This window comes from Musa acuminata, chromosome BXJ1-5 (genome assembly GCF_036884655.1).
Source record: "Musa acuminata AAA Group cultivar baxijiao chromosome BXJ1-5, Cavendish_Baxijiao_AAA, whole genome shotgun sequence".
Lineage (NCBI taxonomy): Eukaryota > Viridiplantae > Streptophyta > Magnoliopsida > Zingiberales > Musaceae > Musa > Musa acuminata.
In genome coordinates this window covers 38,266,697-38,278,931 of record NC_088331.1, presented here as the reverse complement: position 1 = coordinate 38,278,931, position 12,235 = coordinate 38,266,697, and the positions used below count along the sequence as shown (strand labels likewise).

The window sequence follows — 12,235 nt, the reverse complement described above, 5'->3', positions numbered from 1 at the left end:
AGCATGAGAGTGTATGGAAGAAAGTATCACTGTAAAACATAAAATAAAATTAATATTTATAATTTTAAAGATATGATGAACTATTAATATATTCATATTTCATCTTTGGGTAAAATATTGATATCTCTAGAATTCACTCAAAATTATCTATAGATGATTGATACCATCATTGTGAAATAGTACTACTATCTTTGAGTATATAACCTTGAACTGCATCTAAAATTGTATCGTCATATCCCATCACATAATTATTCAAAGTAGATTCTTATTTGAGATTATCTGGAACTCCTAATTATATATGTTAATGTGAATATTATTTTCTTAATATCATTTAAGACTAATTTTTTAATATAATTTTATAAATTATTGGTTTAGATCTGACGACTATAAAAATAATATAATAATATAAAATAGCAATGCCCTATAAGTGAAAAATATTTATTATGATTTATATCTCATAAGTCTATTATCTTATGTCATTTTGGTAGTTACCACTCAGATAAAATTTAAGGGTATAAGCTATAGATAATATTCATATATATTATTTAATATAATTTATGTCGAAGCAGTTCAATAATAATATAATAATAATTATGATAATTATTGAACATTAATTTAGATAATCAAAAACTCATATGATAACTATAATCATGATAAAATATAAAATATATATTTATATAAAAATTTATATAATTTCATAATCTTTAATGATATATATGTGAATAACTAAACAAATGCCCAGAAATAATAATCAAAGTTTAATTATCATATACAAAAATATATCATATGAGAGAACTATAAAATAAGACCATAATTTATATTTTTATTTTGTATAAAATCTTAAATTAGACCAATCAATTTTATTTAATTTGGCAAGCTTAGAATTAGGCTAAATATTAGTCTAATTAAGTAAGTCAAAAATTAAAAATGATTAAAATCAAAATTAACCAAAAATTTGATATTTTTTTCCTAAATTTAATGATTGATCGAAACTAAATACAATCAAGTAGTCAAAATATAGTCATGATAAGATTCAATGATAATATTTAATTATAAATAAATCATATTGATCAACTTTATGATTGAGGATATAAATAAAAAATTCTTAATTTTTTGGGGACAAAACTATAATTTTATTAATAAGATATAAGCAGAATTATAGAATTTCTAAAGGGCAGAATTGTTAGAAGAATGTCAAATGGAATTAATAAGATTTATAATGGTAAAACTATAATTTTTAAAATCAGAACCCTAATTCCTGTACTACACGAGGCATGCAACCACTACTTGTGTGGCCAATGCTTGCGTGGTTGCTGTGATGCATGACCATACGACCAAAGTGATACATAGTCATCGCTTGTTGCCATCGTGCATATGTGTCACTTAGTGCAACTACCCACGACCAATAGATGTCATTGCAGCTGCAACGACATTGTTGCAACCATCGTAGTGAGCGCACACAGTAGTGCTGTTGTAGTTGCTGCAATCGCCATCGGCAGTGGTGCTGTGCAACCATCGTAATTGTCACTCACAATATTGCTACTATGTCGTAGGCAGCTGCACTGTGCAACCAATATAGTCACTACAGGGTTGGCGATTACATAAGACTGTGGGCCTAAATAATATTATCGTCGACAACAAGCTATTGACAGTGGTCCATTGATCTAATATAAGAAACCTTGTGTCGTTCGCAAGTAGTGATAGGACAAATCAAATAAAAAGGTATATCGATAATATACGTGCAACATTCGAGTATCGTAAATTAAAAACCAATAGATCTAAGGTATTTGATTTTAAGAAACTCGACTCTAATACTAATTGTAAGCATAAAAAATCATAATATGCTATAGTTATATAGAAAAACTTTAATGCTAGGATTAAAATCAAGTAATAATAAATCAGATTTATAATATGTATTTTTGATGTCGTCAAAAAAACCTTTATCTGATATGTAGGGTTACTATTCTCGAATTTAAAAACTACAATGATGTTAATATGTAAGGAGAACTAGATTTATATATATATTTTTTCCTATCCTTCATAAGACTACTATAATTGATGGATTAAGGGTAAGGAGAGATAAGAGAAGAATCATAATATCTCGATGAGTAACTCATGTAATCTCTTAATGATGGTAACTAAAGAGAGATAAAAAAAAATTTATAATGTCTCAATAATGTGATTTATTCATGTTTTTACATATTATATTTTTAGTCCCTAAGATGTTATATTTATTTATAGGCGAGTGCAGATGATCTAAGATAATTAGAAGAGTTCTTCCCATCAAAATCATCTCATAAGGAATATCATAATTGGATTTTTTTTTTATTAACTAATAATTATCATTAGAATCTAATTAAATATATAATATATTTTACTTAATTAGATACGATCATAAAATGTAACAATTTTATTGAGAATAAATAAAATAAATGCTATCAGGAAAAAATAAAAGAATTTTTTGGGGAATTTGTAAAAAGAATATTATAAACAAACATGGAGAGGTGTCGATCCCCTTCCCCTTAATTCTCGTCTTCCCTTCCCTCCTCGCCCCTCCCCCCCTATCGAGCTCCCTCCTCGCCGGACTCGGATCCGGTTCCGGTTCCGATTCCGGGTCCGCTTCGAGATCCAGATCCCTTCGTGTTGGCTTCTGCGCCTCGATATATGGAGCATCTAGGGCTTCTCGCTTCGCCGATCCCGTGGGTTTAATCCTGATCGGTGTGATGTAGGGCTTCGGAATGTGGCTCTAGTTCTTGATTCCTCATCGCTCTCTGTGCTCGGTTTGCGGTCTCCACTTAAATTCCCTATTCTTCTCTTGATGATCTGTCACGTATCTGTAACTTGCGACATTCTCGCCAACCGGTGATGCAATCGTTGCTGGAATCTTATTACGGGCGTCGGAAACGTAGCTGATCGTTGTTTGTTCGAAATGGTCATCCTGCCTTCTTCTTTTCCGAGCAGAGATGGATCCTTCCCTCTCCAGATTTCTTTATGGTATGATCTGTCTAGGCATCGAATCAGTTGTTTGGCATATCAATACATATTTAGTTTGATTGATCATTGCTAGAGAAGAATCGTTAAGGGCTGTTTTCTTTGAATTCATTGTTTGATTGCAGGATCCACGAGTCAATTAAGTCCTGGTTTCCTAGAACCAGCAGAGCGACCGTGGTAATCCAGGTTAGGACAAAATATTCTTAGTCAAACTCTTCAGCATTTACACAGAGCAAGTATGCGACTGATCTGATCACCAATTTATCTGCAGTTTAGCTGATGTATCTGATCTCCTGAGCATTAATTTTGTAACCGAAAGAAGAGATATTGGAATATGATATCAAATTGAACAAGTGATTCCTGTCTTCAGTGCTTTGTAATCAAGTATGTTTGTTCTGAAACACTATATCTTGTTGTTAATTGCATGCTTGTCGGATTTGTGGATAATATCTTCTGGGAAAACAATTGCCATTTTTCTTTCGTCTGTCATTTTCCTTTCCAACCATAAAGTCGTGATTACATGATCATACACTGCGTGTTCACTTTGATGCTAGAGATAGCCCTGAGTTGATGGAGGGTTTAGGGCCTTTTAGAGGATCCTGATGAACTCTACTATCAGAACGTTAATTTTATAGATGTGTGTACTGAGGAGTTTGATATAAGACGGTTCTTCATTGAATGTGTTTGTCAGCTGGGCGAAGCATTCATTTAAACACCAAAGATGTGAGGTTACAGTGTTGGTGACCTCAAAATGGACCAGATACCATATAAGACTAGCTAGCCTAAGCAAACTATGACCTTAGATTAGATTGACAGGAGCAACGTACATTTCTATGTAATTATATTTATATAAGTGAGGCAGATCCGCGTCGGCCCTCCGGGTTATCACGGTCAGCAGCTGTTAAAGAGGTATGTTTTACCTGTTCGGGAGCCTCCCATCAAAGGTACTGAGCTTGTATTCTTTCTCTGTTCTCTTCCCACCACAGCTTAGCGCGCACCTCCCCGAACCGTTCTCGGCTGAGGCAATCGGCTCTCGTCATCAGCGACTCTTGCATGGCACATGAGGAGGAGGAAGGGGAAAAAAGTAAAAGAGATCAGAGAATGTCTCACCTGAATCGGACACGGCGAAGCTCTCGGGTGCCATCTGGCAGCTCACGGATGGTGATGCGCACGCCGGGTTCGTCTTGCTCCACCCACTCAGTCACGTCGAGATCGCTGGCATTGCTGATGGAGACGGAGGCTCTGGAGGAGGTGGTGGTTCTCGACGCGTCCATGGAGGAGCATTCTCCCTTCACACCCGCTGCGGGAGCAGTGGCGAAGGCCGCAGGATAGAAGTACTGTGGGAGGAGGAGATGTTGGGAAGGATCTGGGACAGGCGGGCAGTAGGCCCCTCTCCCGGAGGTGGACGGTGGCCCGTACGTGCTTTTGCTGAGTCGCTCTTTGCCGGTTGGCGGCAGGTTGACAGGGCTGCTTTGGCTATCCCTGGTGTAGAATGGCGGCGATGACTCCCTCTGCATACACAAGTCAAACAAACTGTTGAGCGATTTTTGTGGCACGTGGTCATTACCGTGGTGGAACACGTACGGTTTTGCCATGGAGGAGGTTGCTGGCGATATCTGTCCGTAGTCTCTAGCCCTCCTATTCCTTTGTGTGCTTGAGGGCAATCCAGTGGGCTCATAGGGAAGCAATGAAACCCACACTCGCACCCACCTTTGGGATGGAGATTGAAGTTTACAGTGACTAACGTCCTGTACATGTAAAACTTCACACGGACGACAGGGCAAAAGAAGGATTTGCTCTTTCTTTTACGCACGAGGTTTGGGGTTTGGGCCATTGGCGAGGACGAACGGACTGCTAAAGCTGCCGGCTTCGAAAGCCTGGATGCATGTGCTTGAAAACCTCTCTCTCTCTCTCTCTCTCTCTCTCTCTCTCTCTCTCTCTCTCTGATCAATGGGTTGATTATGATGAGTGTTACTCTCTGTTTTGTTTGTTTGCTAAACAAGGATTTTGCAATCAATATACCACTAACCTCGCCGTCGTCGGATCTGGGCGGAGTTGGGAAAGCCTGACGGCTAAATCGCTGCACGTTGTACAGCTCCATGATTCTATCGTAGTTCTCCCCCCACCACCTCTGCGCCTGCCACTTGTTGAACATCTCCCGGCTGTGTCATACCACCCGTTCCATCCATGAGTAAGAGAAGAGCTGAATGACGAGTTAAAATATCCTCTCAACGCGTACCTGAAGCGGATGCGTTTAAGGTCGTTTCCAGCGCCGCCTGGGAGGGACACGAACGTGATGTGGACGCCCGGCTCCACCTGCGCCATCCACTCCTTGGGTTCGCCTTCCTCCTCCACCACCACTGCGTCCTCCTCCACCTGCTGCTGAATCCACTTGCCTCCGTAACTGGAGCCCTCTTCCTCGTACTGCCCCACGTTGTCATTGCTATAACTTGAGAAATCCCATGCGGGTGTCGAGCTCGAGCTGGCTGCCGCCCGGATGAAGTCATACTGGCTGCCAGCGTCGGAGGCCACGTCTTTGTCAAGGTAGGAGCTGCGGTCGCGAAACTGGTGATGATGCAGGGTCTTGCTCTTTCCGAACGAAGAGGTACTACCACCTTTGCAATGTCGATGCGTGCCGGAGAACTTCAACACCATGTCCTTCAACTGTAAATGTTTGTTCTGTATAAAATTATCTAAAAGTCGCGACCCTTTCCTCCCATTGACAGAAATACTTGAATTAACGACCACAGATGCGCCAGCCCATCACAGGCTGATATCGCGCATTGCACCCTAGGGTTGTGCAACTATAGGCGAGTCCCGTTTACATCAAGTTGCCGGTCTCGGAAGGATGAACACCACCTTCGCCCATCATACATCGGTAAGGCCGACAAACTGGTGGCCGCTCACTATTATGCATTACGAGGAGACGTAATTAATTGACCATCCCTCTTCGGCGAGCAAAGCCTGGCATGGGGGACAAACCCACACGAAGCGATTGATCCCGGCCAACTAACATGGCTAGACGACTGCGTGTGCAGCTCATGTCCGTTCATTGACGACCCAAGGGCCCTACCTGTTAATGGGAGCAGCTCTTTGTACCAAAATCTTAGTAGTCCAATGCATATGCAGTACTAGTACTAGTACTCTCTCCAGTCACTACGATCTTATCTAATTAATTCGTACGTCACGCAAACACACCCGCATGTAAAAGATGATGGTTAGAATAAAGAAAGGGAAAACAGGTTTTAACAGACAAGCAGCCCAATCCTTCGGCTTTACAAGGGCGATGTTGTGGCGCTATCGCTCTTCCACTGTAGACTACAGCTGCTCACCATTAATTTGATTTAGAAGATGCGACAAAAGTTGCCGGGTAATGTGGGTTGAGAAAGGAAAGGCAGGCGCCAAGCTGCTGCCTTGATCATAAGGTAATTACCATATGTAAGGTTCCAAAGAGACTAATGCGGTCTAAGAGTCAAAACCAGAAGAATTCAGTCACTCGTTCACTCTGGGAAATAACCAAGACCACCAGTCTGTCCCTGCTCTCACTTTATTCCTTCCCTTGCTGGTGCACACAAACCAATCGTCGTCCTTATTACATCCAATGGATCTCTTTCTATCAGAGCACTCCTTTTTAAGAAGACCCGAGACCATATCTTCCCCCTACTTTGAAGACCAAAAACAACATAGAGAAAGCGAAATTACATCTAATCCCACACCTCTTACCTCCTCTCTTTTTGGGGACCCATGAGGACGAGTCACCTTGTGATGATATCCCAAACCTTTATAGCGCTTTGCTGGCAAGCAGCAAGCTATTATTCCGGTGCTCTATTCTCACCAACTAATGTGCCATTTTGTTTGCCCTGTTTCTACTTTTGCTGGGAACTTGCGTGAGTCGTCTGGGGTCGAGGTCTTGTTCTGTTGGTGGGTGGGTGGGTGGGAACAGGGTTGTGGACGATGTGGTAGTGGTAGAACCGGACACATATAGGTCTGGCGTTCTCGTTCTTTGGCTGCTACCCTCTCCCATGCAGCGCCACGCTTGCCCACCTAAATGGTCTCGTCCATCCAAGTACCACATTATTACTACAGCAACTACTTGCGTGTGCTGCACGGAGTACGTAGAGAGAGAGAGAGAGAGAGAGAGAGAGAGAGAGAGAGAGAACCTGAGAAGTGAGGCTTCTGACCGGGTCTTTGGAGCTTGGATTGGTGGGCGCACGCGCGGCGGTGTCGTCCCCGCCATCTTCCGGGTCGTGCTTGGAACAGGCGATACAGGCCAACATCTTGGAGTCCGCCCTGCTTCTCACCACCACCAGAAACCGCTGCAAGGGCAAGAAAAAGAAATGGTCAAATCTCTCATATGGCAGTACGCCTCAGCAAAGGAAAGGGCTTGGCCGTGCCCGACAAAAGCAAGCATTCTGCAGTTGTGTTGTTTTCACAAGATTCGGCAATCCTGCCATCATGACTTTCTTTCTTTCTTTTAGCGAGCACGGGGAGAGGACAAGCACTGTGTCGTTCACTACATAAATTGTCGCCTCTGACTCTGAAAGGATCAAACACATCCCGCTTTAATCGTACTGCTGAAAATTAATTGGAGGAAAGCAGGGCCGGAAGAGTAAAGGAAGGAGCGTTCCATAAATAGGTGGACAGGAGACATATTAGCGTGCGCTTCGATACTCCATAGGTTGACGGAAAGACAGATAGAAGCGAAGATTTCCAATGAGAGGAGCAGAGGCCATGCCATTGTCTCGTCTCTCTCCTCTCAGTGTTCTCCTCGCCCTTTTTCCATGCAAGCTCATAGTAGACCCCACATTTTTCTCCCCAGGCATACAAGAACATAGGGAAGGAACCAGAAGGAAGATCCAAGATTCCTTCTCCGGTAGAAAAAGACATCTAAACCCAAAATCATAACAAAACTTTATAAAACAGGGCAAAAATAGTGACCTTACATATTAGATTACTGCACAGATCGTGGAAGTTTTACTCTTCTTTCGAAGAATCTTCCTCCAGTTCTTTGATCAGATCTTTTGAGTATTTGTGACAGATCAGATTCGACTACTGTATCTTCATTGCTACAGGAGTTACCTCTGTTGAAATTCTTGAGGTACTCAGATGAGCACCTAAGAAACCAAACAGGATTTACAGAGGAGAAAACGAAACAAAAACAAAGAAGGAAAATGGATCAAAAGAACAAACACCATGTCGAAACCACATGCAAGGCCGCCCGATCAACCATTTCATTAACAAATAGCAAAAAAGTTTGAACTCCGATTCGTTTTGGCGAAAGTGAAAACCAAATACCAGAGCAACACGAGAATGATCGATCGAGAAGAGATAACGTCCGAACTTCTCTTACCTTCCTCCGATCGCTGATTTCTTCAACTCCGCGTCCTCAATTACCGCTGCCGCCTCACCGATAAATCACAACACCTCTTTGCTAGCTCTGCTTCCTTAACTCTTCCGAGATCGCATCGAAGAAGACGTCAGCGGCTCGCGGGCGAGAAGCAAAATGGCAGTGAGCTTGCGGCGAAGAGGGAGAGAGTTCCCGTAATTTTAAATCTTTAGCTTCACCGTTTTGTTTGTTCTACTTCTACCTTTACCCCAGCAAAAGTAGTTTCGAATAGCCAAAGCGGAAGAAAAGCCTCCGCTTCCTCCCACTTCAGTTTTCCCGTTCGGGAATGCCAAGTGTAATTGAAATGGGCGAAGAAGCCCGCTCCCTAGGCTCTACTATATATAGCATACTAGAATAGAATAACGTTGAATAAGTCCAGTTTTCTAGAACAGAAGCTCTTCTTCTTTGACGTTGACGGCCGCTATCTGCCCCGTCACCGTACTTACTACGAATGCTAACTAAATACAATATTCTTTTTTTATTTTTTTGTAAAAAAATTAAAACAAAAAGAGTGTGAATAGGGCTCGCCTTGAGAAATCAGAGTCGTTCATCGCCTGTGGCACCCCTGTAATCGAGTGGTCTTGTCACCCTCCCCCTTCGATTGGTCCCATCCATCAGACGGGGCTGATCTGCGGTGTGCCTCCTACTGAACTAACTGATGGATGGGTTCTATAACCGTACAATACGGGCGCGTCGGCCAGAGGATGACGGGGAACTGTCACCCCAACCCTTACTAGCCGCTGATAGGTCCTAATGGAACGGCCCACTAACATAAGCACGCGCACGGGCCGAGTGACATCACCGGATCTGGACCGTCAGATGAAGCAACCTTTGATTAAAAAGTACAAATTAATGATCCAGAGGCCGCACCGAGAGGAGCGCGCCCAGGTGGACGGCCGGGATTGATCACGATACCGTACGGGCGCCCAGTGCCATAAGGAAAAGCATTTGGAGAATTGACGGGCTGGTCTTTTGATCCCGAGTTGTCCAATCGGTGCGTGTCCACTACAACTCCGTCTGTTAACCATTTTGTAACTTATTTGACTACTGCTCTAATCTGTTTTCTTTTTCTTTTTTTCCTCTCTTCTTTTGGGTTGCGGTTGACAAACGACAAAAGGGATTTTACTTTTTGCTTGTGTTTTTCGTTTTTTTTTTTTCGCTTCCACAAATGAAGGTGATATATCACATGTGATGCAAAACATTAAAAAAATACTACCATAAACTGATGTGTTGTCGCGCTCGCATGATCCGCATAACACCGACAGAGGTGTCAACAATTTTGAAGTGATATCGAATTCAGTCCAGCCAACCGAGAGCCCTTACATTGATTCTCTCTCTCTCTCTCTCTCTCTTGGTAAATTCTTGTTTTCACTTTTGCCTCCACTCGCATCCCTACCATCCTTGGTCACATAGTCCAGTGCTCTAAGTACCTTTGTAAGTGAGTTTTTTCTTCTTTTGTTGGTGGTCTCTTATTTGTCTCTATGTTTGTCTTCTGGTCTCTTTATGCTTCGATTATTAATTTTATCTTGTACTATTATTTTTTTATTTTTTATTTTATTATCATCGTTGTCCTCACCCATAACTCGTCCACAGACAATAAAGATTACGATAAGAGGAATGAGAGACCTGCATGTCCTCACCTTCACTCACTCATGCCCTCTTTCACTAAAATAATGATGATGATGGTAAAGTGGCCATGGAGATTGGATTAGTTAAGCAAAGATAAAGACGACCGATGAGGGATAAAAAAATATCTTTCAATAAAAAAAAATCACTATCGGAAGATTTTTAAAAATGAACGTATTTTATGTTAATTCAGAAATTTGTATATATATATATATATATATATATATTAAATGCTTGATATGTACCTGTTTTTGATTCGCGTCCTGATATTGGGACGGTTCATTGTGACATTTAAGGACGTCAGGCTCCAGCACGGAGCGCAGCCTTAAACTGCAGGGCTACCGGCAGCTACAGGTCATTAAGCGGGCAGCACCAACGGAGGTGCGGGCCGTCGCCGGTGTCGGATGTTGTTTTGCATCTCTTTTTCTTTTCTTTATGCTGCAACAGCTGTTGTGGGTTAAATCGGCTTGGGATGGAGAGCTGGTGCAACTTTTACGCTACGCTACTAATAATTCCTTCGTTCCCTTCCGTTTGCATGTAATAATGAGAGTCCTACAGAAGTTATAAAAAGCGAGACAAATGGAAGTTTTCTTTATCTTTTCTTTTATTTTTTTTTTCTGTTAACAACGCAAGGCCCAAAGGGAATTATTGCCATAGGAATGCGATCTCTCATCCGTTTTGAATGCCTTTGCGCACTTTGTTTTTGTTGCTCGTTTGCGTCCGGAGTCTCCGGCGCAGGTCCCTCCCACCCGAGAAAGGCATGATAGTACCAGACGTCGCTCTCTTTCCATGTTATTTTAGACAAGACAGGATGTTTGTGTTGAAAGTGAAGCACGACCTCAAAGTAGCAGGACCACTGTACATCTCTCGTGTTATTTGAGGCATGACGAGATGTCTTGAAAGCCAAGTGTGATTAGATAGAGTAATTTTGATGGACTTGGACTTGGGTTCAGGCATAGTAATCGGAGCGTGTCAAAGAATATATCCTTCCGCCCACGGCACTAGCTAGCATGTGTACTTGGATGATTTCCTCTCCAGTTCGGACTTGTATAGATGGACCGGTTTCAGATCAGCATCCCAGTAAAGGTGTCCTCCACAGGAAAACCGTACGCACTCCTTAGACCAATTCCCCACTTTATTGGCTTGGATCAGGCCCTACAAGTGACAAACTTGGCTTGCTCAGTCAGGCAAGCTAATCTCGTTAACTTCTTTTCCGGGGATCGATGGCTTTAATTCTAGCGACTCATCGGTGCCGAAATGCGAGGCCAGTAGGCGGCCGTACCCCGTAGCCCTCCAACGCCTGACCACTCCAACTCCGCCTTGACCACTAGTGTTACCAGTCGGTCAAGGGAACCATGCACCGTCACGTCTACTATCAGGTACGTATCGGCCACAGAAGACCATATCATCGTCACCGTCACCGTCACCACCTTGCTCGGTGAGTGCACAAGCATGCTGCTGTACCTGTTGTCAGCGTGACAAACCCCCCACTTCGATTCTCGTCTATTTCCCTCTTTTCTCAGCAGAACTAAAATATGATATATACAAAATATATATCGGGGCACGCCAACTACGATCGGAAATGCAAGGACAGCCCAAGTGCTAACTGTCCCCACAGGGCCCAATTATGCCTTGGGTCGTTGAATTGGGGCCCAGTTAAGCCACGGGACAAGCAAAGGATACATTCTACGTGATTGCTTGATAAATGAAGAAAATTAGTGTTACTTCTCATTTTCCATTTTACGTGATTACTCACAAACCCACGTCCACAGGTGAATTTATATTATATACGTGTGGCTCCAACCCATCCAGCAATTCTGATGGCATAGGATAAGAAAAAATTTTAAAGGCATCTGAAATCGGTTGCAGAGGATCTTCCGAACTCGATGTATCTCGCTAAGCAGGCATTACAATTCACGAGAGTGATCCGACGCGTGGATGGATCCTTCTCCGAGTTCAAAGTTGTTTTTGATCCTCCTCACTTTAAGATTCAAAATCCAGATGCATGCACCGTCCTCTTTAATTCCAGATCACGTTATAACACCTTTGTCAACTCTTTAATTTCTTGCATGCTGCCTTATTACATCGTCACAGTTGGTAGGCGCATCTTTTTTAATACATTTTGATCCGTGTTTGATTTGGACTCACATGGGCCTCAAAGACAGCGACGCTCTCGCACATACTTCTCCTAAGAAAACGTACGTGAGAGGCAGTAGAAAACGTACTTCTCCT

General features: G+C 42.4%; 1 protein-coding gene and 1 long non-coding RNA gene across 3 annotated transcripts; one reads left to right on the top strand and one right to left on the bottom strand.

Annotated features, from left to right (window-relative positions):
- Positions 1-2,521: 2,521 nt before the first annotated feature.
- LOC135674190 (uncharacterized) lies at positions 2,522-4,117 on the top strand. Of its 2 annotated transcripts, none has more exons than XR_010513548.1 (4): positions 2,522-2,994; positions 3,117-3,177; positions 3,263-3,375; positions 3,978-4,117. It is a non-coding gene; the product is annotated as an uncharacterized LOC135674190 (long non-coding RNA). The 2 variants fall into 2 exon arrangements; XR_010513549.1 differs by having other exon boundaries at positions 3,263-3,900; positions 3,978-4,102.
- Positions 3,878-8,664, bottom strand: LOC135674189 (protein BREVIS RADIX-like). Its single transcript, XM_065183782.1, has 6 exons — positions 8,342-8,664; positions 7,152-7,307; positions 5,231-5,655; positions 5,021-5,153; positions 4,102-4,502; positions 3,878-4,008 (listed from the first exon to the last, which is right to left on the bottom strand). The coding sequence occupies exons 2-6, from the start codon at positions 7,266-7,268 to the stop codon at positions 3,930-3,932; spliced, it is 1,155 nt and encodes a 384-aa protein (XP_065039854.1). The 5' UTR covers positions 7,269-7,307; positions 8,342-8,664; the 3' UTR covers positions 3,878-3,929.
- Between the last annotated feature and the right edge of the window lie 3,571 nt (positions 8,665-12,235).